Genomic DNA, 27,751 nt, shown 5'->3' with positions numbered 1-27,751 from the left:
TAGACCTCGTTCACACGTTATTTGCTCAGTATTTTTACCTCAGTATTTGTAAGCTAAATTGGCAGCCTGATAAATCCCTAGCCAACAGGAAGCCCTCCCCCTGGGAGTATATATTAGCTCACACATCCACATAATAGACAGGTCTTGTGACTGACAGCTGCCGTATTTCCTATATGGTGCAATTGTTGTAGTTTGTCTGCTTATTAATCAGATTTTTATTTTTGAAGGATAATACCAGACTTGTGTGTGTTTTAGGGCGAGTTTTGTTTGTCAAGTTGTGTGTGTTGAGTTGCGTGTGGCGACATGCATGTAGCGACTTTTGTGAGATGAGTTTTGTGTAGCAACATGCGTGTAGCAACTTTTTGTGTGGAGTTGCATGTGACAGGTTAGTGTAGCAAGTTGTGTGCAGCAAGTTTTGCGCATGGCGAGTTTTGCGCGTTGCGAGTATTATGTGTGGTGCCTTTTGAGTATGTGCAAGTTTTGTGTGAGGCAACTTTTGCATGTGTTGCAACTTTTGTGCATGTGGCATTTTTTCCGCGTGTGCAAGTGGAGAATTTTGCGTTTGTGGCGAGTTTTGCAAGAGCCTAGTTTTTGCATGTGGCGAGTTCTGCACGTGGCGAGTTTTGAGTGGCGACTTTTGTGTTTTGACTTTTATGTGGCGAGGTTGGTGTATTTGTGGTGAAATGTGTGCTGAGGGTAATATGTGTTCAAGCACGTGTTAGTGTGTGGCGCATTTTGTGTGTGTTCATATCCCCGTGTGTGGTGAGTATCCCATGTCGAGGCCCCACCTTAGCAACTGTACGGTATATACTCTTTGGCGCCATCGCTCTCATTCTTTAAGTCCCCCTTGTTCACATCTGGCAGCTGTCAATTTGCCTCCTACACTTTTCCTTTCATTTTTTCCCATTACGTAGATAGGGGCAAAATTGTTTGGTGAATTGGAACGCGCGGGGTTAAAATTTCACCTCACAACGAAGCCTATGACGCTCTCGGGGTCCAGACATGTGACTGTGCAAAAGTTTGTTGCTGTAGCTGCGACGCTTCCAACACTTTTCCTTTCACTTTTTTCCCCATTATGTAGATAGGGGCAAAATTGTTTGGTGAATTGGAACGCGCGGGGTTAAAATTTCACCTCACAATATAGCCTATGACGCTCTCGGGGTCCAGACGTGTGACTGTGCAAAATTTTGTGGCTGTAGCTGCGACGCCTCTAACACTTTTCCTTTCACTTTTTCCCCATTATGTAGATAGGGGCAAAATTGTTTGGTGAATTGGAAAGCGCGGGGTTAATATTTCACCTCACAGCGTAGCCTATGACGCTCTCAGGGTCCAGACATGTGACTGTGCAAAATTTTGTTGCTGTAGCTGCGACGCCTCTAACACTTTTCCTTTCACTTTTTTCCCCATTATGTAGATAGGGGCAAAATTGTTTGGTGAATTGGAACGCGCGGGGTTAAAATTTCGCCTCACAACATAGCCTATGATGCTCTCGGGGTCCAGACGTGTGGCTGTAGCTGCGACGGTGCAGATGCCAATCCCGGACATACACACACACACATACACACATACACACACACACACACATTCAGCTTTATATAGTAGATTTTAAATGGAAAATAGCAGAGAGCTGCAGCATGTACTTGCAATGATAACACCCAGTTGCCTGCCTTTCACCCAACCTCCCTCCTATTAAATCTTTCCATAATAATTACCCTCCTAACAAACAAGTAATCTTGACAATTTTCAACTCTTAAAAGAGCTTTTTGGAATAAAGCTCACTGTAACCTCCTATCACTTTCCCTATGCTGAAAATACACTCTCCCTATGATGTTTCCGACTGCAATGTGCGCAAGATGGTGCCGGCAGCCTTTAGGCTATGTTCACACGCTGCGGATTTTGCTGCGGATCCGCAGCGTTTCCGCAGCTGCAGGTCCGCAGCAGTTTCCCATGCGTTTACAGTACAATGTAAACCTATGGGAAACGCAATCCGCAGTGCAGATGCTGCGGAAAAAAAACACGCGGAAACGCAGCGGTTTACATTCCGCAGCATGTCAATTCTTTGTGCGGATTCCGCAACAGTTTACAATGGGAATCCGCAGGTGTAAAACCGCAGGGGAATCCGCACAAAATCCGCAATAAATCCGCAGGAAATCCACAGGTAAAACGCAGTGCCTTTTACCTGCGGTTTTCACAAATCCGCTGCGGAAAAATCCGCAGACCTCAAAAAGATGTGTGCACATACCCTTAAATATTCCCTATGGCACTGGAAGGCCAGCCAATCACAGTATTGCCACACTAAAGATGGCGCCGGCGTTACTGTGATTGGGAAGCCAGCCCAACATGTTCAATGGCTGAAAATAAAATGCCAAACACGCTGGCGGGTCACTCGAATATACCGAGGTGAATACCTGATTACTCACCGAGTAACGAATAGCTCGAATACTGTACTATTCATATGAGTAACTATTAGTGCCGAACGTATTCGCTCATCACTAGCTGTGACAGAGTATGATTAGATTTGTCATTAGCACATTTAACCTGATTCTCTCACATATGAGAGTATACAGCTATCTGACCACAGCCTTAAAGTTGTAGATAATATTCCATAGGAAACAGTAATGGATCAATGCAGAAGGAAAAAGAAAAAAAAATCCTTATTCCTGAAAGTCCAGTAAAACATCAATATCCAGATTTGATTTAATGTATTATCTTGTATATCTGCTCATCGTGGTTTATTATGTTTGGACGAAATATGGAGGCTGCAGCTGATCATCATCAGCTGATTGACTGCAGCATTCATGTGACAACTTTGAATACTGATGCCAGGAGATTGGGGAAGGCCTGAGTGGTGAGGAAAGGCATCGATCCAGATGGTGAATATTCTTTTTTTTCTAATTTATTTGTTTGTTTTTTTCCTACTATTAGTTGATTCAAAAGAGGCTGATAAAGGGAACCTGTCATCTGATTCTTGCTACCCAAACCGCAGTAGTGTGAATCAAATCCTGGCTGCACAACTGCAGTCAAGTACAGTTTATTCTGAAATGCTCCGGCCATTCAGAGATAATGATATAGTTTGAAAATCTGACTGGGATCCAAAGTTAGGGATGAGAATAGCCCGGCCCTACCCTCAGTTGGCCTTTCCAAGAGATGAGAAGTGAGTAACAGATCTCTCGCTATTGGAAAGACCTGGCTGTCAATCATCTCTAGCAACAGTGAGAAGAGCTTGCCAGGGGTAGAGTTGGACAAGTTTTTAAACTGGCGATAGTCACTGGACAGATTTCTCAAGTACGGCTACTTTCACACTGGCGTTTTTTTTAATACGTCGCAATGCGTCGTTTAGGGGAAAAAACGCTTCCTGCAAAGTTGTTTGCAGGATGCGTTTTTGCCCCACAGAGTAACATTACCGACGCATTGCGACGTATTGGCACACGTCGTGCGACGGTTACGCCGTGATGTGGTGGACCGCCGGGAGCAAAAAACTTTAAATGTAACGTTTTTTTGCTGCCGACGGACCGCTTTTTCCGACCGCGCATGCGTGGCCAGAACTCTGCCCCGACCTTCCCACACCTCACAATGGGGCAGCGGATGCGCCGGAGAAATGCATCCGCTGCACCCGTTGTGCGTCGCATCAAACGCTAGCGTTGGAATCTCAGCCCGGCGCAATGCGACGGGCCGAATCCGACGCTAGTGTGAAAGTAGCCTACCATTTATTTTCCCTGAAATGTCAGAGCTGGGGGCAGGCCCTGTCTGAGCCTCTCTGCTCCTCACCCAATACTGAAACAGGGAAAATCCTATACACGGACTGTTTGAATATAGTGTATGGATCTTGCTAAGAAACAGTTAAAAGGCATGAAATGGCATTGAAGCATCACTGAAATATAGTATTTAAGAGAGAAGGAAGCAAATTAAGGTAAATGTGTAATACAAACAAAATCCTAATGTAAAGCTATTATAAGAAAATTACCTATTGTTTATATCAGGTTTTTATTTTGAATGATTTTTTTGGGGGCTGTGTGCACACGTTGCGTTTTTTTGCGTTTTTTTCACGTTTTTTCCCGATAAAAACGCTATAAAACCACAAAAAAACTGCATACAATAAGCATCCCATCATTTAGAATGAATTTTGCATGTTTTGTGCACATGATGCGTTTTTTTCCGCGAAAAAAACGCATTGCGGTAAAAACCGCAGCATGTTCATTAATTTTGCGTTTTTTTTGCGGATTTCCCCCTACAAAATGCATTGGGAAGTGTCCGGAAAAAACCGCGGCAAAAACCTCCTATGGGAGGTGGAGCCACATATTCATGACTGTAATGGGCGGCACCACGTGACCACTCATACAGGAGAAGGTGTGGCGCGGAGAGGACGCTGCGAGGGAGCCGGGTGAGTATTTTATTTACAGCGGGCGGGCGCACAGGGGGTGGGAGGGGGGTGGGGACAGGGATCTTTATTTTAAACACGAAAAAAGTGCTTTATTTTAAACACGACTGTAGCGCTGTCTCCTGCACGGCACACTGACCGTGTCCGTGTGCGGTACGTGTTTTACACGGACCCATTGACTTTAATGCGTCCGTGTAATCCGTGCGCTCCCATGAACACTGACATGTCTCCGTGTTTTGCACACGGACACAGGGCCCATGAAAACACGCTGACATGTGCAGAGACACATTGATTTCAATGTGTCTACGTGAGTCAGTGTCTCCGGTACGTGAGGAAACTGTCACCTCACGTGCCAGAGCCACTGACGTGTGAAACCGGCCTAAAGCAGCGTTGGTCACCCTGACCGAATACCACAGGTGGCGTCGTGAACATTTCCCCTTTAAAGACCTTTACCTTTTAAAAGGACGTCCCAGGGCCATGGACCGGGTCAGCCACCGTGACATCCCCCTGTGTACCGCAGGACCCGGTACCGTGTACCCCACGGGCCTTGGGGGCGCTCCATGTTAATATGGAGCATTTCTCAAAACTCTTCCTGAAAAAACGGGAAGGAAGAGTCTAAAAAGGCCACAATGGTCACTGAAAAATTTGCCAGTAAACTATTTTTGTTTTGGGTTTTGTTTTTGATAAATTTCAATGCCAATGGACTATTTTTTTCTCTTTCCAGTACTTTGCAGCAAATTTTTAAAAAGTTATGCCTCTTGGAAGAAACGGGGAAGAAAATGCAAAAGCACAAAAGTGAACATTGAACTTTAAGGGGTTAAGTTTGCAATGTCTGGAGGATAATTTAAATAATAAAAAAAAAGTTTCTCTTTAAAAGTTCCTTTGAAATCTGTTCTATTTTTGAATGGGATGGAGAATTTGGTCAAGTTAATGTGCCCCATTCTTCATGCTTTTTTATTTCTTACAGTGTCATGCTTTATGTAAATATGTTCTACTTAGAAAAGAACATAAATAAAATGTGGGTTTCATAATCATGGGTTAACGTCTGAAGTCACGGTTTCCTGTAACAGTACACAAACACATCTTGCTTCCATTTCAAAGTAATCCCTTATTCTACACCTGGGCAAAGTCCGGCACTCTGGCTTTCTCAGTCCGGCCCACAGACCAAGACAGCCGTGGGGCTGGTAACCAGAGGTCCACGGGCCGCACTGTGCCCACCCGCTCGCTGACTCCATAGGCGCTGACTGCATTGGTGGAGGAAGGGAGTCCTGAGAGGTTCTTCCACCAATCAGTGTGTGAAACAGCTGACGCGATTATGTCATTTCATTGTGTCAGCTGTGTACTGCGGAGAGTCAGTGCACTGGAGGCAGGAAGAGAAGCAGAGCGGCGGGGAATGGGACCCAGGTATGTAGTTTTTTTTTTCATATGTGAGATGTTTGGGTGGACATGGGGAGGCTATGGGGGTGACATGCACAACATGGGGAGGCTATGGGGATGACATGCTGCATATGGCGAGGCCATGGTGTGACAATGCTGCATATGGGGAGGCTATGGGGTCTCATGCTGCACATGGGGAGGCTATAGAGGCCTCAAGCAGTATATGGAGATGCTATGGGGGCCTCATGTAGTATATAGGAGGCTATGTGGGACTCATGCTGTATATGGGGGAGGCTGTGTGGGGCTCTTGTCGCCTATGAGGGAGGCTGTGAAGGCTCTTGCAGTATATAAGGGGCTGTTGGAGGGCTCATACGATATACAGAAGGGGCTGTACTCGGGTTGAAACAATATATAGGGGGATGTCAGCATACTTCTCAATATTAAGTGATACAATTAATATAGTTATCAATAAATATATCTGTAATATATCAATATTAATATTGAGTAGACTTAATTTCAACCTATTGGTTTGGCCCTCCACAACAGTCACGGTCTCTCATGTGGCCCCTCATGAAAATTAATTGCCCACCCCTGCCTTATTCAATTGTTATGCAGATGAGCCACAAGGCAGGGGGCTTGGCCCTGCCCTTACCGCCAGGGCTGCCACTAGGAATTTCAGGCCCCCATACTGGCAAAATTTTCGGGGCCCCCTTGAGACTCTGCCCAGGCTCCACCACAGCCCCTCCTCCACCCCTTGAACTGTCCACAGCCCCACTGCTCTCTTGGGAAAAACTCCACTTCTCACCAGTCACACATTAACAGTTCCTATCACCAGATCACACATGTAACCAGCAGCCTTTGTTTTGGCCAAAAGATTTTTTAAGCTGCCACCACGACACGATAGACTCTTTTGGCCGGGTCCTACTGTAACCTATTAAACATTTGGTAATATATGCAATACAATTTAGGGGTATTTTTAAATTTTTAAAATGACCAATGATATCACACACAAGGGACAAATACACCGTACCATGACCAGACACCATATTACCACCACATGGTGACCAATAATACCACATACAAGGAACAAATACTACCACACCATGGCCGGACATATTACCACCACATAGTGACTGAATACCACAACACTGATCAATAATAAAAAAAACACAATACTAATATCACCATACGTGTCATTATACACAGGAGATCTGTACTTAGTATGCAGTGTCAGTGTAAAGGCAATACAGTGATCACTGGTGACATTATACACAGGACCTCTGTATATAGTATACAGTGTATAGTATCAGTGTATAAGTAACACACTGGCTCACCAATGACGCCTCTAGGTGAAGTCTTTCATCTTCATCCAGCACAGATCGATGTCGCTGCAGGAAATAACACAGTTAGCTAGAGCACCACTTGCAGAACACATTACTTATTTTTTCCCAACTTCTACACTACACCAAATGAAAAAAGGCGACATAGTTTTGCTCTGCACAGTAACAGGACCGCCTCCCCTTTTAAAACAGTATGCTCAAAAATAAAATAAATACATCACTGCAGTAATAATATCCCTTAATTAGCCCCTATGGTAATAATATTCCCCATCTTGGCCCTCGTGTGTCTCATTCCTGGCTCCAGCCATATGTTCTCCCATCCTGCCCTCATGAGTATCCATCCTGCCCCATGATCCTGCCGCATATGTCCCATTATACTGCCCCATGAACCTGCACCATCTGTCTCCATCCCGCCTGATGTCTCCAATCCTGCCCCCTGTCTCCAATCCTGCCCCATCATTCATCCTGCCCCCATGCCTCCAATCCTGCCCCCATGTCTTTCATCCTGCCACCATGTTTCCAATCCTGCCACCATATCTTTCATCCTGCCACCATGTCTCCAATCCTGCACCCATCTTTCATTCTGCCAGCATGTCTCCAATCCTGCCCCCATCTTTCATTATGCCACCATGTCTCCAATCCTGCACCCATCTTTCATCCTGCCACCATGTCTCCAATCCTGCACCCATCTTTCATCCTGCCACCATATCTCCAATCCTGCACCCATCTTTCATCCTGCCACCATGTCTCCAATCCTGCACCCATCTTTCATCCTGCCACCATGTCTTTCATCCTGCCACCATGTCTCCAATCCTGCTCCCATGTCTTTCATCCTGCCCCGTCTCCAATCCTGCCCCCATCTTTCATCCTGCCACCATGTCATTCATTCGGCCCGCATCTCCAATCATGCCCCCTGTGTCTCCAATCATGCCCCCATGTCTCCATTCTGCCCCCATGTCTCCAATCATGCCTCGATAGCTTTCACACTTCCCCCTGTCTCCATTCTACCCTGTCTCTATTCTGCCCCTGGCAGGATTGACACTTGTCTCCATCCTGCCGGCTTGCCGCTTTCAATAAATTAAAAAAAACCCTTTCCTCTTACCTTGCCGCGCTCCTGCGGCGAGTGATTTTCCCTCCAAACTGAAAGCACGCACTCCCCGGCGAATAGCGATGTCGTCAGACGCCGGTGACGTGCGCGCTGATGTCAGCTGCCAGCCTCCTATTGGCTGCCGGCTTTAACTATTGCCATGTGGGCCCGCACGGCAATGTAGTTTAACTGAATCCTCCGTCTCGGACGCAGGGTTCAGTAAATCCTGCCACTGGGGCCCGATCAGCAGAAGAGACGGGGCCCGATGCGGGCCCCCTTTGTTGACCGGGCTCCATACGCCAGTCAGGGCAGTAATGCCCTGATGGCGGCCCTGCTTACAGCTCTCCATCCTATTTTCATCTTTCCCCTCCTGTTGCCATCCAAAGTTCCCTGACTGACAGATCCACTCTTGTCTGAGTGATTTGCCTCCCCTGTCTGAAATCTCCCGTAGGTGCCGTCATTTCCGGTAGGGGGTTCATGCTGATGATGCAGAGAGTTCAGGAATATGGATCTGCACATATGCCACCCCCTCTGAGAAGATGGCTGGCACCAGGAGTGGCACCGCCTGTGCAAGTTTTTGAATGGGAAAGGCAAGCCACTCACACAAGAGTGACCGGTCAGTCGGGGAGCTTCGACTGGTGGGAAAAGATGAAAATAGGATGAAGAGCTGTAAGTGTATGGCCAAGCCTCATGTGCATAACAATTGGATAAGGGAATAATTTGGGGTGGAAGGAAAGATTACAATAAAGAATGTATATATGCAATCTATTACAGTGATCCAACCTAGATGTGTTTGGTTTATGGTACAAAATCCTACTGTCCGGTTCCCTTTATTGTTCTCCAGTCTCCCTCATTATAGTCATCCATTGGTGTGATGACGGAGCAGTATCTATTTTCTCATCTAGTTGCCAAGATACAGAAACGTCTGTCTTTTTCATTGAGCCTCGGAGTAAAATGAACAATGTACTATTGTGAAACCTTTTCCAGTTTAATTTATTATGGCAGACAAAGCTTACACTAACATGACATACTGCTTGGAATCGCTCACGTTTATACAGTAATATTCTATATGGGGAATTCATAACTATGACTAGAACATGGATCCATATTTTTCTAAGAATTGTGTGCGGTTTCACCGGTACCAGAGACACAGAAGAAATAGCTAAGCATAAAGAGAGAGTGAGAAATATTGAGGTTGCTTAGCATGTCATCTGCTGCCTCCTGAAAGAATGTCCATCCTTTTAACCATCTTTATTTTTTGCTCTAAAACTTTCTTCTATTGATCTCTTGGGTCATTGTAATAGTGGTTAGAAGACATATTTTTGTAACCATACGCCACATCTCTCATGCTTGGCCATATAGTGAAAAAATACAGTAACTGTCACATCCAAAGGGATATGCTGCCTAATCATAGGCTGGGACCAGGGCTGGGCTCTCAGAATGTTCCTCACCATCTCAGTCCCTAACCTTGAGCAATCATTAATGAGGTTTTCCTACAATGAAAGTGAATCCTCTATCCAGGGCCAGACTGGCCATCTGGCAATTCAGAATCGGTGATCTCAAGACACCCATACTGTTAAGGCTTGGTTGACATTGCGTTCAGGGGCAACGTTAAACGGAGTACGTTACACCGCAGCATAACGCGGTGTAACGTACTCCGTTAATGCCGCCATTGAATGCAATGTCGGACGCATCGCCTAGCGCACGCCCACAATGGGCGTGCGCTAGTGATGCGCCGTCATTGAGTGACGGACCCGAGACGTGGGCAGCAGCGTTTCTGGGTCCGTCACTGCTAGCGCAGATGGAGCTAGCAGAAGCTCCATCTGCGCTAGCGTGATGTAGCGCAGGCACTTGCGCTAGCAGCAGCCCGTTAGCGTATGTGCTGAACGGGCTGCTGCTAATGCAATGTGACCCTAGCCTAAGAGTTGTGACGGAACACAAAGTTGCTAACTCTGTCACTTACCCCAGCAGGCCATGGTTATCATTAGAAATATTGGTTTTATAGTAAATCTTGCTTTCCTCCATCCAGGGTAATATTAGTAATATATCCCATCTGGTGCTTGGGGACAGGGACAACATGGACCTGTGTGACTTCAAATGTCAGGACTGAATTTCAGCCCCAGTCCATACCTGCCTCTATCCACTTGATAGGTGATCAGTGACTGGTCACTCGGGGCTTTACTGCTGAGAGCCCTTATAAGAACCAGAACACAGTGAGGGCAAGACCCAATGGAGCATTGGTTTGGCCTGTCTATGGGGCTAAGTAATTAGCGGTCTCCATCAGTCCTACTTTGAATGGAGCCCTGTTACCCATGCTTCATCACTACTCTGAAATTCTCCTTGCTGCATTTGTGAAATGAGGCGGAACAGGTCACTCAGGACCTCCAGTCTAGTAATCACTGAGGCACCTAATCATCGATGTCTGTCTTTGAATAGGTGATAAATAGTTTTTGTAAGAAAATCCTTTAACGGGAATCTGTCAGCAGTTTTTTGCTACCTCCTCTCAGAGCAGCCTGATATAGGAAAAGAGACCCTGATTCCATCAATGTATCACTTAGTTTACTGTGTCCAATGGTTCTGACGCAAAGCTTTTAGATTTCACAATTCAGCAGAGCTGAGAAAGCTAACCCCACCCACACCAGACTCTGCATTTACAATGGCTATTAATAAGGAGCTGCTTATCACATGAGGAGGCGTGGTTGGACTAGTGTAGTCTGGCAGTGATAATCACAAGGTGATAAAGTCTTAACTATAAGTAAACAACATCACACCTGTTCATCTCTCAATGCATGGCTGGCTACTGCACTAGGTGTATTATTGGGGCAAATACACACAGCTTGCACTTCCCTTCAACAGGCCACTTACTTCAATAATACTGTAAATGTCTAGTGCAACAAGCAGACCCCCTCAATGATTCTTTATTAAAAAAAAAAGCTCTGCCTTTAAATTTCTTTGCGTAGAGCAGGGGTGGGCAATTAATTTTCCCATGGGGGCACATGAGAAACTGGTACTGCTGTAGAAAGCTGAACCAATTGGCTGAACTTAAAGGGGTGGTCAGAAACCAAAGGTGAATTTCATACTAAATGTATATCGATTTAATTTAATAATTAAATGTCTTTTCTAATATATGTCAATTAAAAATACTCTAACGTTTCCTCTAGGGCTAAGTTCACATTAGCGTTCAGGGGCTTTGTGGAGGGCTGCGTACGTCCTCCGTTAAGCCCCGCATACTTCTGCATGCGTCTTGCGTACCTATCTTTAACATTGTAACCAGAAAGAAAACTGTGTGGTCCAATAGACAAAAATAGAAAATATGGTACAAAATTTATTGAAGACAAAAAAGAGGACATGCGGATGTATGCAGATGCGTTGTTTTGACACACCCGCCGACCGCACAAGAACACAACAACTTGTGTTTTGTGCGGACGGCGGGTGCGTCAAAATGACACATCCGCATGTCCTGCGTACCCAATGTTAAAGATAGGTACGCAGGACACATGCAGAAGTATGTGGAAGTAGGTGGGGCTTAGCGGAGGACGTATGCAGCCCTCCGCAAAGCCCCTGAACGCTAATGTGAACCCAGCCTTAGTAATGACTTTGTTTTCTTGTTTTTTGTACATACAATAACTTTTTTTTGAGATTCCAATACATTACATACTGGGATACTTAAATGACGCAGCTGCTGTCCCCACCCTGAAGCAGAGAATCATCAGTGCCGACAGTTTCAGGGGCTGGGCTAGTCCTTGCTTTGCGGAATATGCGCTGGCTGTAAATTCTGACACATGCTCAGTATGAACTTCATCATTATATTCCTTTGACTGCAGTGACTGTGCGCTCCCTTGCTGTCTCTAAAGAGAGTAGAGCATAGAGAGAGGTGGAGCAGCTGAGTGAGGAGTTGAAGAGATGAATGGGTCATGCAGGGAAAATAGGTTTCCTGTTTCTGCATAAAGCAGAGAAGAGAGACAAAGTAGCTGGGTAGAAAGGCAAAATGAGCAATTGTAAGTACACTGTTCTACAAAATAATTGCAATATATTAAGAGGATAAAAACTTTGATGTGAGTGCTTCTTTAAATTTATTACACTATAGTTCTCCAGTTAGCCGACTACTTGCCCATTACATGCAGCAGATGGGTATTGTAGTCCCAACTTTCCTCCTGAACTCTCTTGTAGAAGTTTGAGCAGCTTTGAAACAGCCAGCTCAGCTGCCCCGCATCTACTGATGAAGACAGCTCCCACGGGAGGCGGGGCTACTACTGAAATGACAATTCTGACAAAATTCAGAATAGTAGATTAGTCCCTTTCTGCGCCTTTGGCTGTGTCTATCAGAGGGCTGGATGTGGCCTGAGGGCCGACGTTTGCCCAGGTTTGGCCTACAATTTGCTGAGTGCAGTGCATGCAGAGCTATGCCTTTTCTGTTCGAATGCCCTATTGATCAAGTCACCACGTATCTGCAACCTGAAAAGCCCCATTGATTATTATGGCATCTATATTTTGCTATGTGCCAATGGAAGAAAAAGCGCTTCACGTGGAACTTTTGTTTATGTGAATTAAAAACAGGCACATAAGGGAACCCAGATGTTCCCCATGAAAATAAAAGGACCCGTATGCTTCTTTTTACATCAAGTTGCGTAACACATTCCACTTTAGACATGAATTACGTTTGTTGGTTACTAAAGTGTAACAGAAACTGAATTCCCAATCGCCATGCAATAAAAGATTATCTTTTAGGCTATGTGCACACGTTCAGGTTTTTTTGTGCTAAAAACGCTATAAAAACTCATTAAAAACGCATACATTATGCATTCTATCATTTAGAATGCATTCTGCATGTTTTGTGCACATGGATGTGTTTTTTTCCACGAAAAAAAACGCATCGCGGTAAAAAAATGAGCATGTTCATTATTTTTGCAGATTTTCTGCGTTTTTCCCGCAATTCTATGCATTTGGGAAAAAACGCATAAAAATGCGTAGAAAAACACGTCAAATGTGAAAAAAACGCATGCGGCTTTCTGGCAGAAATGTCCGGTTTTTGTCAGGAAAATTTCTGCAAGAAATCCGGACGTGTGCACATACCCTCAATGTCTCAGTGAAATGTCCTCCCTCAAACCAGATCACCCTCTACTCCCTTCCACTGTAAGCAGGTGACCGAATGCAACGCACAGAAGTCACGAGGCAGGGACAATCAATGAACGGTTTAATTCTTTCAAATACAGAGAAAAATTACAGTAGTTAGGGGTTAGTTGATGATATCAAACAATGCAAAACAGCAATAAACCCATACAACAGTACATTTATAATAATGGGGAAGTCTCTCAAGAATTATGCTAATGTTCTTTATACAAGGGTACTACACCCGTTTCTGAGAGCTACCATGTTCGCTCTTCCTGCAACAAAGGTCTTAGCAGGGCTTCCCGGATTTTCCCGCTAGGCCGCAAGTCCTCCTGACAAAGTATCAAAGAGCGTTGAGCCTCCTGTGCCCCAACTGAACACAACCTAACCTGTTGTCCTAACCCAGGCCAACTTCTGTACCGCATGTTATGGCTGGAAGTTATGGCCATTCTCACAAGGGATGTCCCTTTGTAACTACAGTTGTTCTGGTCTGCGGCAGGCGTCTCCTAGGCCTTGGGCAGAGAGGACTGGGTCCTGATTCTCGGCGGGTAACCGTCTGGCCTCTGGGACTTATCCGGCATGGGGTGAAGGTTCTGGTCTTGACTGGTGCAGTGTGGACTCTGTATCTTGACTGGAGTAAATTGGGTTGCTAGGCATCATCTGGACCTTGTCTGCCTTGGTGGTGCACTCGGTCTTCTGTTGCCTGTCACACTGGCTTCAGCGTCGTCTGTGGTCCAAGTCTGCACCGCGCCTCTTTTTGGTGCCAAATCCCTCTGCAGTTTGGAGCTCAGAGCTTTTATATCCAAAAACTTTGTCATGCAAGGCACCTGACCAGGTCCAGGACAAGAATTGCCCCCACCCTGCAATTCTTCTGGTGCCAGTTGTTTCTGCCTGGTTTTGTCCAGCCAGCAGATGGCAGTCTTTTCTCACTAATGTCACACCACGTAGAGGTACTAATATTTCCTCTTCCACTACCAAGAAAAACTAAATTATCGTAATTTGAACCTATGCACGTTAATGATAATCCAATGTACCTATGTTTTAACATGTTCTAGTAATAAATATTTTACTCTGTTGAAAGGCCGGAAAAGCTCACAGACTCAGTGGAGAAGAACGAGAACAGCTCCTGCCCAACCTCAGAGCAGTTGGGTGGAATGAATTGGATGGCAGAGATGCTATATGCAAAGAATTCCACTTCAAGGATTTCAATAGGGTAAGCTTGAAACAAAGCAATAAGGACATGATATTTTTGAAGTTTAGAACCTTTGCAATTTGGCATCTCAAGTTTTAAAACATACCTATTAGAAAAAAATGACTTGGGTTGTTGAAGGCCTGCCTTTGTCATGAGGATTATGAGAGACGTTCTACATGCTGACCATAAAAAAAAAAAAAAGAGGTTTAACAATAATTTTATTTTCTTTCTTTCTTGGTCTATGTTCAGGCTTTTGGATTTATGACCAGAGTTGCATTACAAGCTGAAAAATTAGATCACCATCCTGAATGGTTTAATATCTACAACAAGGTAAGGACATTTTAACCCCTACCAGACATCGGGCGTAATAGTACGCTGATGTCTGACGCCCTCCCTTTGATGTGGGCTTCGGCGCGGAGCCCACATCTTTCCCGGCACATGTCAGCTGTTTTGAACAGCTGACATGTGCCTGGAACAGCAGCGGTGTAATCGTGATCCACCAGCGGCAATTAACCCGTTAAAAGCCACTGTGAAATGCTGACAACGGCATTTAACGTGCGCTTCCGGCAATCGTGACGGAAATCCTCCCATTGGTGACCCCGTCACGTGATCGTGGGTCACCGATGGGTTGGCATGACAACCATAGGTCTCCTGCAGACCTCTATGGTTGTCTCTGCTGGCTTGCTATGAGCGCTGACCACTGATTGGTGCTCATAGCAAGTGAGTAATTCTGCTACATATAGGTTATCTGATCATCGCCTGTATGTAGCAGAGCCAGTCGGGTTATGGCAGCTTCTAGTCTCACATGGAGACTAGAAGTGCAAAAAAAAGTTCAAATCACCCCCCTTTCACCCCATTCAACAGAAAACAATAAAAAAAAAACTAAAACATACACATATTTGGTATCTCTGCTTTCAAAATCGCCCGATCTATCAAGAAAAACAAGGATTAATCTGATCTCTAAACGGAGTCGTGAGGGAAAAAAAGGCAAAATGCCAGAATTTCGTTTTTTTTTTAGACACCACGATATTGCATTAAAATTAGTGATGAGCATGTTTACTGATAGAGAATTTAGATTGTGAGCCCCATCGAGGACAGTGATGATAATGTCTACAAACTAAAGCGCTGTGGAATATTTTAGCGCTATATAAAAAAATTTAAAAAATGAAGAAAAAATAAGTTAGTGCTCGGAGATTTAGTTGCCTCAGCTGTTTGATAGGGAATTCCCACGTGTATTCAGGCTAACACACAGGCATTCCTTAGGCCGGCGTCACACTTGCGAGTTTTACGGACGTAAGAACGCAGAAACTACGTCCGTAAAACTCGCAAAAAATACGGCACAATTATTCTCTATGCCCCTGCTCCTATCTGCCGTATTAAACTGATCAGTATTATATGGCTTTCTACGGCCGCTGCGTTTGTCACCGTATTGCACAAATAAAACATCAATGAAAGTCTATGGAAGCCCCAAAAATACGGATTACACACGGACCAGCAGTGTGACTTGCGAGGAATACGCAGCGCTGTTAGAGAGAAAAGCCGGTAATTCAGTGCGGTGTACAGTAAAATCACACTGACAGCTTACAGTAGAATAGGTAGAATAAGGTGTATATATATCTACTATATAAAGCTGAATGTGTGTATGTGTGTGTGTGTGTGTATGTGTATATGTGTGTATGTCCGGGATTGGCATCTGCACCGTCGCAGCTACAGCCACAAAATTTTGCACAGTCACACGTCTGGACCCCGAGAGCGTCATAGGCTACGTTGTGAGGTGAAATTTTAACCCTGCGCGTTCCAATTCACCAAACAATTTTGCCCCTATCTACATAATGGGGAAAAAGTGAAATGAAAAGTGTTGGAGGCGTCGCAGCTACAGCCACAAAATTTTGCACAGTCACACGTCTGGACCCTGAGAGCGTCATAGGCTACATTGTGAGGTGAAATTTTAACCCCGCGCGTTCCAATTCACCAAACAATTTTGCCCCTATCTACATAATGGGGAAAAAAGTGAAAGGAAAAGTGTTGGAGGCAAATTGACAGCTGCCAGATGTGAACAAGGGGGACTTAAAGAGTGAGAGCGATGGCGCCAAAGAGTATATACCGATCAGTTGCTAAGGTGGGGCCCCGACATGAGATACTCACCACACATGGGGATATGAACACACACACAAAATGCGCCACACACTACCACGTGCTTGAACACATATACCACCCTCAGCACACATTTCACCACAAATACACCAACCTCGCCACATAAAAGTCGAAACACAAAAGTCGCCGCTCAAAACTCACCACGCGCAAAACTCGCCACATGCAAAAACTAGGCTCACGCAAAACTCGCCACAAGTGCAAAACTCACCTCATGGAAAACTCGCCACACGCAAAACTTGCACACGCGGAAAAATTGCCACATGCACAAAATTTGCAACACATGCAAAAGTTGCCTCACACAAAACTTGCACATACTCAAAAGGCACCAGACATAAAACTCACCACGTGCAAAACTCGCCATGCGCAAAACTTGCTGCACACAACTTGCTACACTAATCTGTCACATGCAACTCGACACACAAAAAGTTGCTAAACGCATGTTGCCACACAAAACTCCTCTCACAAAAGTCGCTACATGCATGTCGCCACACACAACTCAACACACACAACTTGACAAACGAAACTCGCCCTAAAACACACACAAGTCTGGTATTAGCCTTCAAAAATAAAAATCTGATTAATAAGCAGACAAACTACAAGAGCAACAAATGTACCATATAGGAAATACAGCAGCTGTCAGTCACATGACCTGTCTATTATGTGTATGTGTGAGCTAATATATACTGCCAGGGGGAGGGCTTCCTGTTGGCTGGGGATTTATCAGGCTGCCAATTTATCTTACAAATTCTGAGGTAAAAATACTGAGCAAATAACGTGTTAACGAGGTCTAATACAGGAGATCACACAGGTATATACTATATACAGGGGAGATGACACACAGGTATATACTATATAGAGGAGGAGATGACATACAGGTATATACTATATACAGGAGATGACACAGGTACAGGTCCTTCTCAAAAAATTAGCATATAGTGTTAAATTTCATTATTTACCATAATGTAATGATTACAATTAAACTTTCATATATTATATATTCATTATCCACCAACTGAAATTTGTCAGGTCTTTTATTGTTTTAATACTGATGATTTTGGCATACAACTCCTGATAACCCAAAAAACCGGTCTCAATAAATTAGCATATCAAGAAAAGGTTCTCTAAACGACCTATTACCCTAATCTTCTGAATCAACTAATTAACTCTAAACACATGCAAAAGATACCTGAGGCTTTTATAAACTCCCTGCCTGGTTCATTACTCAAAACCCCCATCATGGGTAAGACTAGCGACCTGACAGATGTCAAGAAGGCCATCCTTGACACCCTCAAGCAAGAGGGTAAGACCCAGAAAGAAATTTCTCAACAAATAGGCTGTTCCCAGAGTGCTGTATCAAGGCACCTCAATGGTAAGTCTGTTGGAAGGAAACAATGTGGCAGAAAACGCTGTACAACGAGAAGAGGAGACCGGACCCTGAGGAAGATTGTGGAGAAGGACCGATTCCAGACCTTGGGGAACCTGAGGAAGCAGTGGACCGAGTCTGGTGTGGAAACATCCAGAGCCACCGTGCACAGGCGTGTGCAGGAAATGGGCTACAGGTGCCGCATTCCCCAGGTAAAGCCACTTTTGAACCATAAACAGCGGCAGAGGCGCCTGACCTGGGCTACAGAGAAGCAGCACTGGACTGTTGCTAAGTGGTCCCAAGTACTTTTTTCTGATGAAAGCAAATTTTGCATGTCATTCGGAAATCAAGGTGCCAGAGTCTGGAGGAAGACTGGGGAGAAGGAAATGCCAAAATGCCTGAAGTCCAGTGTCAAGTACCCACAGTCAGTGATGGTGTGGGGTGCCATGTCAGCTGCTGGTGTTGGTCCTCTGTGTTTCATCAAGGGCAGGGTCAATGCAGCTAGCTATCAGGAGATTTTGGAGCACTTCATGCTTCCATCGGCTGAAATGCTTTATGGAGATGAAGATTTCATTTTTCAGCACGACCTGGCACCTGCTCACAGTGCCAAAACCACTGGTAAATGGTTTACTGACCATGGTATTACTGTGCTCAATTGGCCTGCCAACTCTCCTGACCTGAACCCCATAGAGAATCTGTGGGATATTGTGAAGAGAAAGTTGAGAGACGCAAGACCCAACACTCTGGATGAGCTTAAAGCCGCTATTGAAGCATCCTGGGCCTCCGTAACATCTCAGCAGTGTCACAGGCTGATTGCCTCCATGCCACGCCGCATTGAAGCAGTCATTTCTGCCAAAGGATTCCCGACCAAGTATTGAGTGCATAACTGAGCATTATTATTTGATGGTTTTTTTGTTTGTTATTAAAAAACACTTTTATTTGATTGGATGGGTGAAATATGCTAATTTATTGAGACAGGTTTTTTGGGTTATCAGGAGTTGTATGCCAAAATCATCAGTATTAAAACAATAAAAGACCTGACAAATTTCAGTTGGTGGATAATGAATATATAATATATGAAAGTTTAATTGTAATCATTACATTATGGTAAATAATGAAATTTAACACTATATGCTAATTTTTTGAGAAGGACCTGTATATGCTATATATAGAAGATGACATACAGGTATATACTATATACAGGAGCAGATTACCTACAGGTATATACTATATACAGGAGGAGATGACATACAGGTATATGCTATATATAGAAGATGACATACAGGTATACACTATATACAGGAGGAGATGACACACAGATATATACTATATACAGGGGAGATGACACACAGGTATATACTATATACAGGAGGAGATGACATACAGGTATATACTATATATAGGAGGAGATGACATACAGGTATTTACTATATATAGGAGGAGATGACATACAGGTATATACTATATACAGGGGAGATGACACAGCAGGTATATACTATATACAGGGGAGATGACATACAGGTATATACTATATACAGGAGATGACATACAGGTGTATACTATATATAAGGGAGATGACAAACATGTATATACTGAGGTGAAAATGAGAGGTGTGAGGTGAAAATGAAAAGTTGTGAGTGCAAAATGAGAGGAGTGAGGGAAAATAGTGTAGTGATCGGAAAATGACAGATGTGAGGTCGAAATGACAAGTGTTAGGTGGGAATGAGGAGTGAGGGAGAAAATGAGAGATGTGAGGGGGAAAATTAAAAAGATGTGATTGGGAAAATGAGAGGAGTGATGGGAAAATAAGAGAAGTGACGTGCTATAACTAACCACAGATATTTACTATGCCCAGGCAACGCCGGGCTCTTCAGCTAGTATATCTATGTCATTGAGACACATATATGTATATATATATATTAATACTTCATCCTGCGCGATATAGCAGAAAGCCGGTAATTCAATTACCGGCTTTTGCTTTCTCCTTCCTAAAACCCGACATGATATGAGACCTGGTTTACATGCAGTAAACCATCTCATATCCCCATTTTTTTTGCATATTACACACTACTAATGTTAGTAGTGTGTATATGCAAAATTTGGCCGTTCTAGCTAGTAAATTAAGGGGTTAAATGGCGGAAAAAATTGGCGTGGGCTCCCGCACAATTTTCTCCGCCAGAGTGGTAAAGCCAGTGACTGAGGGCAGATATTAATAGCCTGGAGAGGGTCCACGGTTATTGCCCCCCCCCCCCCCCTGGCTAAAAACATCTGCCCCCAGCCACCCCAGAAAAGGCACATCTGGAAGATGCGCCTATTCTGGCACTTGGCCACTCTCTTCCCATTCCCGTGTAGCGGTGGGATATGGGGTAATGAAGGGTTAATGCCACCTTGCTATTGTAAGGTGACATTAAGCCAAATTAATAATGGAGAGGTGTCAATTATGACACCTATCCATTATTAATCCAATACTAGTAAAGGGTTAAAAAACAAACACACACACACACATTATTAAAAATTAATTTAATGAAAAAAAACACAAAGGTTGTTGTATTAATTTATTCTACTCTCAATCCACTCACTGAAGACCCTCGATCTGTAAATCAAAAAAAAAACAAAAAACCAAGAATATACATACCTTCCGAGGATCTGTAAGGTCCAACGATGTAAATCCATCTGAAGGGGTTAAAATATTTTGCAGGCAGGAGTTCTGTTAATGCAGCGCTACTCCTGCCTGCAAAACCCCAGCGAATGAAGGTAAAGTATGTCAATGACCTATATTTAGCTTAATTTGCGGTGAGGCGCCCTCTGCTGGCTGTTCCTAGATCGTGGGAACTTTCCTAGAAAGCTCCCTGGCTCGAGTTCATATGAGGACAACCAGCAGAGGGCGCCCTCTTATGATCTCGATATCTGCCCTCAGTCACTGGCTTTACCACTCTGGCGGAGAAAATTGTGCGGGAGCCCACGCCAATTTTTTCCGCCATTTAACCCCTTAATTTACTAGCTAGAACGGCCAAATTTTGCATATACACACTACTAACATTAGTAGTGTGTAATATGCAAAAAAAATGGGGATATGAGATGGTTTACTGCATGTAAACCAGGTCTCATATCATGTCGGGTTTTAGGAAGGAGAAAGCAAAAGCCGGTAATTGAATTACCGGCTTTCTGCTATACCGCGCTGGATGAAATATTAATATATATATATCTACTATATAAAGCTGAATGTGTGTGTGTGTGTGTGTGTGTGTGTGTGTGTGTGTGTGTGTGTGTGTGTGTGTGTGTGTGTGTGTGTGTGTGTGTGTGTATGTATGTATGTATGTCCGGGATTGGCATCTGCACCATCGCAGCTACAGCCACAAAATTTTGCACAGTCACACGTCTGGTCCCTGAGAGCATCATAGGCTATGTTGTGAGGCAAAATTTTAACCCCAGTGTTGGAGGCAAATGTGAACAAGGGGGACTTAGAGTGAGAGCGATGGCGCCAAAGAGTATATACCGTACAGTTGCTAAGGTGGGGCCCCGACATGGGATACTCACCACACACGGGGATATGGACACACACAAAGTGCGCCACACACTACCACGTGCTTGAACACCTATACCACCCTCAGCACACATTTCACCACACATACACCAACCTCGCCACATAAAAGTCAAAACACAAAAGTCGCCGCTCAAAACTCGCCACGCGTAAAACTCGCCACGCGCAAAACTCGCCACATGCAAAAACTAGGCTCACGCAAAACTCACCTCATGGAAAACTTGCCACACGCAAAACTTGCACACGCGGAAAAATTGCCACATGTACAAAAGTTGCAGCTCCTAACACTGACTAAGGTGACATGCATGCTGATCATCCAATGAAGTCTTCCTCTTCGGATTCCGCTCAAGTTCTGTTTTTCTCCATCTCAAGAAAAATTTACCATCATGCAGTTTGCGTATTTATGCATTTTGGACATTTGTCGTTGCATAAGATCATTATTGTTACATTATTTTAGTGACAAGATTTGTTGTGTTCCATATATTCTTGTATTATGTTCAGTTAAAGTACATATGTGTTTCTTTTTTTCTATTTCTGCCTATTCCGTGAACTTTTTGTTTCATGTGGCCAATTGCTGGTTCACATTTACCACCAGGTGTTTTCATTCTCAGTGGATTACTTTTCCACCTGACCATTGCACCGGTGTGTTCAATGGATTCTTACATAAAAAGCACGGAACAGGCTAGACACTAGATATCATGATTAAGGGTGCTTTGCCACCTGAAACGCGTAGATAGATAGTGTTCTTATCCTTATTGTGCTGATGTTTTTATCCTCTGCTTCTACATGAAGTGAATAAAGTACCAAGTTTTTACTTTTCACTCTCGTTGAGCTGGATATTCTTTTTTTGCTTTTTCAAAAGTTGCAGCACATGCAAAAGTTGCCTCACACACAACTTGCACATTCTCAAAAGGCACCACACATAAAACTCGCCATGCGCAAAACTCGCCATGCGCAAAACTTGCTGCACACAACTTGCTACACTAACCTGTCACATGCAACTCGACACACAAAAAGTTGCTACATGCATGTTGCCACACAAAACTCAACATACACAACTTGACAAACGAAACTCGCCCTAAAACACACACAAGTCTGGTATTATCCTTCAAAAATAAAAATTAGATTAATAAGCAGACAAACTACAAGAGCAACAAATGTACCATATAGGAAATACGGCAGCTCTCAGTCACATGACCTGTCTATTATGTGTATGTGTGAGCTAATATATACTGCCAGGGGGAGGGCTTCCTGTTGGCTGGGGATTTATCAGGCTGCCAATTTAGCTTACAAATACTGAGGTAAAAATACTGAGCAAATAATGTGTGAACGAGGTCTAATACAGGAGGAGATGACACCCAGGTATATACTATATACAGGGGAGATGACACACAGATATATGCTATATACAGGAGAGATGACACACAGGTATATACTATATAGAGGAGATGACATACAGGTACATACTATATACAGGAGGAGATGACACACAGGTATATACTATATACAGGAGCAGATGACCTACAGGTATATACTATATACAGGAGGAGATGACATACAGGTATATGCTATATATAGAAGATGACATACAGGTATATACTATATACAGGAGGAGATGACACACAGATATATACTATATACAGGGGAGATGACACAGGTATATACTATATACAGGAGGAGATGACATACAGGTATATACTATATATAGAAGGAGATGACATACAGGTATATACTATATATAGGAGATGACATACAGGTATATACTATATACAGGGGAGATGACACAGCAGGTATATACTATATACAGGGGAGATGACACACAGCAGGTATATTATATATACAGGGGAGATGACATACAGGTATATTCTATATACAGGAGATGACATACAGGTGTATACTATATATAAGGGAGATGACAAACATGTATATTCTGAGGTGAAAATGAAAAGGTGTGAGTGCAAAATGAGAGGAGTGAGGGAAAATAGTGGAGTGATCGGAAAATGACAGATGTGGGGTCGAAAGAGGAGTGAGGGAAAATAGTGGAGTGATCGGAAAATGACAGATGTGAGGTCGAAATGACAAGTGTTAGGGGGGAATGAGAGGCGTGAGGGAGAAAATGAGAGGAGGGGGAAAATGAGAGATATGAGGGGGAAATGAAAGATGTGATTGGGAAAATGAGAGGCGTGATGGGAAAATAAGAGAAGTGAGGTGCTATAACTAACCACAGATATTTACTATGCCCAGGCAACGCCGGGCTCTTCAGCTAGTTTATATATAGTATATATATATATATATATATATATATATATATATATGGGTTTTTTTTTTTTTTTTTTACACATGGATCCCTTGTATAGCCGTATGTCGGTTTTGCAAGCCTGCGATAAAAACACGCATTACGGCTGCCATACGGATTACATACGGAGGATGCCATGCGCAAAAAATGGTGACACACCCTGCCTACGGAGGAGCTACGGACCACTATTTTCGGGACTTTTCAGCGTATTACGGCCGTAATATACGGACCGTATTTTCATACGCTGTGTGTGACGCCGGCCTTACATGTATTCAGCCTGTCTAGCAGCCTTAAATCAAGTAGCTGCCACGACGAAAACTGAATCTCCAAACACTAACAAATACTCGGAGACCACCCAAGCGTGCTCAGGAAAACCCGAGCAACGAGTATACTTGCTCATCACTAATTAAAATGCAATAACGGGCAATCAAAAGATCATATGTGCACCAAAATGGTATCAGAATGTCAGCTCAGCACTCAGAAAATAAGCCCTCACCTAACCCGAGATCATAAAAAAATGGAGATGCTATGGGTATTGGAAAATGTCGCAATTTTTTTTTTACAAAGTTTGGCCATTTTTTTTCACCACTTAGATAAAAAAAAACCTAGATATGTTTGGTGGCTATGAACTTGTACTGACATGGAGACTCCTATCGGCAGGTCAGTTTTAGCATTTAGTGAACACAGTGAAAAAGCAAAACAAAGAACAACTATGGCATTGCACTTTTTTTGCAATTTCACCGCACTTTGAAAAGTTTTCCAGTACACAATATGTTAAAACTAATGGTGGTGTTCAAAAGTACAACTAGTCCCGTAAGAAAAACAAGCCCTCACATGGCCATTTTGACGAAAAAATTAAAAAGTTATGGCTCTGGGAAGAAGGGGAGCAAAAAAATGAAAATGCAAACCCCAAAAATACCTCTGGTTGTTAAGGGGTTAATATGATAAAATGTATTAAAGGTTTTGTCCAGAATGTAGATTTTGATGACCTATCCTCTATGAAGTTGTTAGGCGACAAACATCTGGCATCCCATGATCAGTTTGCAGTTCTGTAGCACAATACAGGGACTATGACTAAGGGCAGTCTCACACGTCCAGATAATTCCGGTACCGGAATTATCCGTGTCTGTGTGCCGGTGCGTTTCTGTGGCACATCAGTGTGGCACACGTGTGCTGCCCGTGTGCCCACTGGGTACCACACGCACCATGCAGGAGACAGCGCTAAAGTTTAGCGCTGTCCCCTGCATCTGGTGCTGAAGCCGCGATTCATATCTTCCCTGCAGCAGCGTTTGCTGTAGAGAAGATATGAATAATCGTGTTTAAAATAAAGATCCATGACCCCACCCCCCTCCCACCCCCTGTGCGCCCCCCCCCCCCGATATTAAAATACTCACCCGGCTCCCTCGCTGGCTGGCGCTGCTTCCTGTCCTGGCCGCACCTTCTACTGTATGAGCGGTCACGTGGGGCCGCTCATTTACAGTGATGAATATGCGGCTCCACCCCTATGGGAGGTGGAGCCGCATATTCATGATTGTAATGGGCGGCCCCACGTGACCGCTCATACAGTAGAAAGTGTGGCCAGTACAGGAAGCAGCGCCAGCCAGAGAGGGAGCCGGGTGAGTATTTTAATAACAGCGGGGGGGGCGCACAGGGGGTGGGCACATGGAGCTTTATTTTAAACACGATTATTCATATCTTCTCTACAGCAAACGCTGCTGCAGGGAAGATATGAATCGCGGCTTCAGCACCAGTGGGGGGGGACAGCGCTTACAGTAGCGCTGTCTCCTGAATGGCACACGGACTGCACACGGACAACGTCCTTGTGCGGTACGTGTTTTACACGGACCCATTGACTTTAATGGGTCCGTGTAATCCGTGCGCTCCCACGAACACTGACATGTCTGTGTTTGGCACACGGAGACACGGTCCGCAAAAAAATCAATGACATCTGCACAGATGCATTGATTTCACTGTGTCTACGTGTGTCAGTGGCTCCGGTACGTGAGGAAACTGTCACCTCACGTACCGGAGCCACTGACGTGTGAAACCGGCCTAAGGTTAAGTTCACACAGGAGCTTTTCTGGCCTAAGTTTGCAACAAACCACATATTGCACATGGATCTGGGAATCTGGCGCCAGAGCTTATTTTAAAGGGACACTGTCACCTGAATTTGGAGGGAACAATCTTCAGCCATGGAGGCGGGGTTTTGGGGTTTTTGATTCACCCTTTCCTTACCCGCTGGCTGCATGCTGGCTGCAATATTGGATTGAAGTTCATTCTCCGTCCTCCGTAGTACACGCCTGCACAAGGCAATCTTGCACAGCGCAGGCGTGTACTATGGAGGACAGAGAATGAACTTCAATCCAATATTGCAGCCAGCATGCAGCCAGCGGGTAAGGAAAGGGTGAATCAAACACCCGAAAACCCCGCTTCCGTGGCTGAAGATTGTTCCCTCCAAATTCAGGTGACAGTGTCCCTTTAAATGAAAGGGGGCATTACCAGTGTGAGACATGTAGATCATACGGTCAGTTATTACATGTCTCACACTGGTAATGTTCTCTTTCATTTACAAAAAAAACAAACCTGTGGAGGCAGATGCTCATGCAGATCATTGTCCGTCCCATAGATCTTAACGGCTAATTTACATATTTAGGAAAACACAAATTTCTCAAGGAGTAAGACAACGGATCACAGATATCAAGGTATTCATGTTATTCAGCTTCCTATGACCTGCATGCCCATGTGAACGGCGTAGGAGGGTTGATTCTACAGACAGATTCCCTCTAATGAGATTAATTCTTTAATATGCACTACAGAACAGTTGGCTTCCACATAAAGTAAAATCTGAGAAGGCTTTATGGTTTTCATTTATTACCATAACTTCTTATTTTGTGTATATGTATAAATTCAATTCTAACGTGACATACTGTAACAAAACTACATAGAAGTTTATTTTAACTATTCCGTATTGAGGAATCAGTGTTACTAAAATTGTGTATGAGAAGGATCAATTATTAAATGAGCAAGAAATTATTGTAATGTCACTTTCTCTGTTTTCCAGGTACACATCACACTGAGCACCCATGAATGCGGAGGTCTTTCGGAGAGAGACATTAACCTTGCCAGCTTTATTGAACAAGTTGCAGCCACTCTGTCTTAACAAGAGGGGGCAGCACCACCATGCAACCAGATTTTCACAGGAAGCCAAAGTCCTTGACTGACATGTTAGTGATGTGACTACCCACATTTGTGCAAGTCTTAAAACCTAAACATTCTCCAAGCTGTGCGGCCAGTGGCTGAGCCATCACTACCCTAATGACAGGAGCGCTCAGGTTATAGTGTATGCTATTATTCTGCCAAAGCCGACGTTGTGCATTAAAGCTGTAGTTATGTCATGTCCTGGAGAAGAAAAAAAAAATGTTTCCCACAGTCTTTACCTCTTGATGTATAACAGTATTACTAGTCATTTTATAGCGAATATATTATGTAATATTTTATCCAATGTAAAGTATACAAGAATTTTAATAAATGTCTTATTTTTCTGCTGTGTAATTATCCATGGTTAATGAATTACCCCTACCTCAGGAAACATTTCCTGTTTTCAATGCTGTTAGGCCATGTCCCCACATGTGAAACCACTGCAGGTTTTTCTCTGTAGGTGTATGCAACAAAACGCGCAATAGCAATCTGCTCTGATCATTGCATTGTTGTTGGTCCTTGCCCCTTTTTTTTGTGATTCTTGCTTTTTTTTGTGTGTAAGAAGCCTGTAATGAAATGACACCCACACTTCAACAGCATCTTTAAAAGCACAGAATGTTCATAAAATCACATCCAGCTTGCTTAAACTATTAAACACATTGTAAAGTAATTATGCTTTGTCTGAACATGGCCAAAAGGAGTTGTTTTTTTATTTT

The 27,751-nt window shown here is 43.9% G+C and overlaps 1 protein-coding gene across 1 annotated transcript in view; it reads left to right on the top strand.

Annotated features, from left to right (window-relative positions):
• Window positions 1–27,389, top strand: part of PCBD1 (pterin-4 alpha-carbinolamine dehydratase 1) — a 57,329-nt gene extending 29,940 nt beyond the window's left edge. The window contains exons 2-4 of the mRNA XM_069753208.1: window positions 14,373–14,504; window positions 14,733–14,813; window positions 26,899–27,389. Of these exons, the coding sequence (XP_069609309.1) occupies window positions 14,373–14,504; window positions 14,733–14,813; window positions 26,899–26,997 (312 nt within the window). The 3' untranslated portion in view covers window positions 26,998–27,389. The remainder of the gene's footprint in view (window positions 1–14,372; window positions 14,505–14,732; window positions 14,814–26,898) is intronic.
• Window positions 27,390–27,751: the final 362 nt, after the last annotated feature.

This window comes from Ranitomeya imitator, chromosome 2 (genome assembly GCF_032444005.1).
Source record: "Ranitomeya imitator isolate aRanImi1 chromosome 2, aRanImi1.pri, whole genome shotgun sequence".
Taxonomy (NCBI): Eukaryota; Metazoa; Chordata; class Amphibia; order Anura; family Dendrobatidae; genus Ranitomeya; species Ranitomeya imitator.
This window is presented reverse-complemented; position numbering and strand designations above follow the sequence as displayed.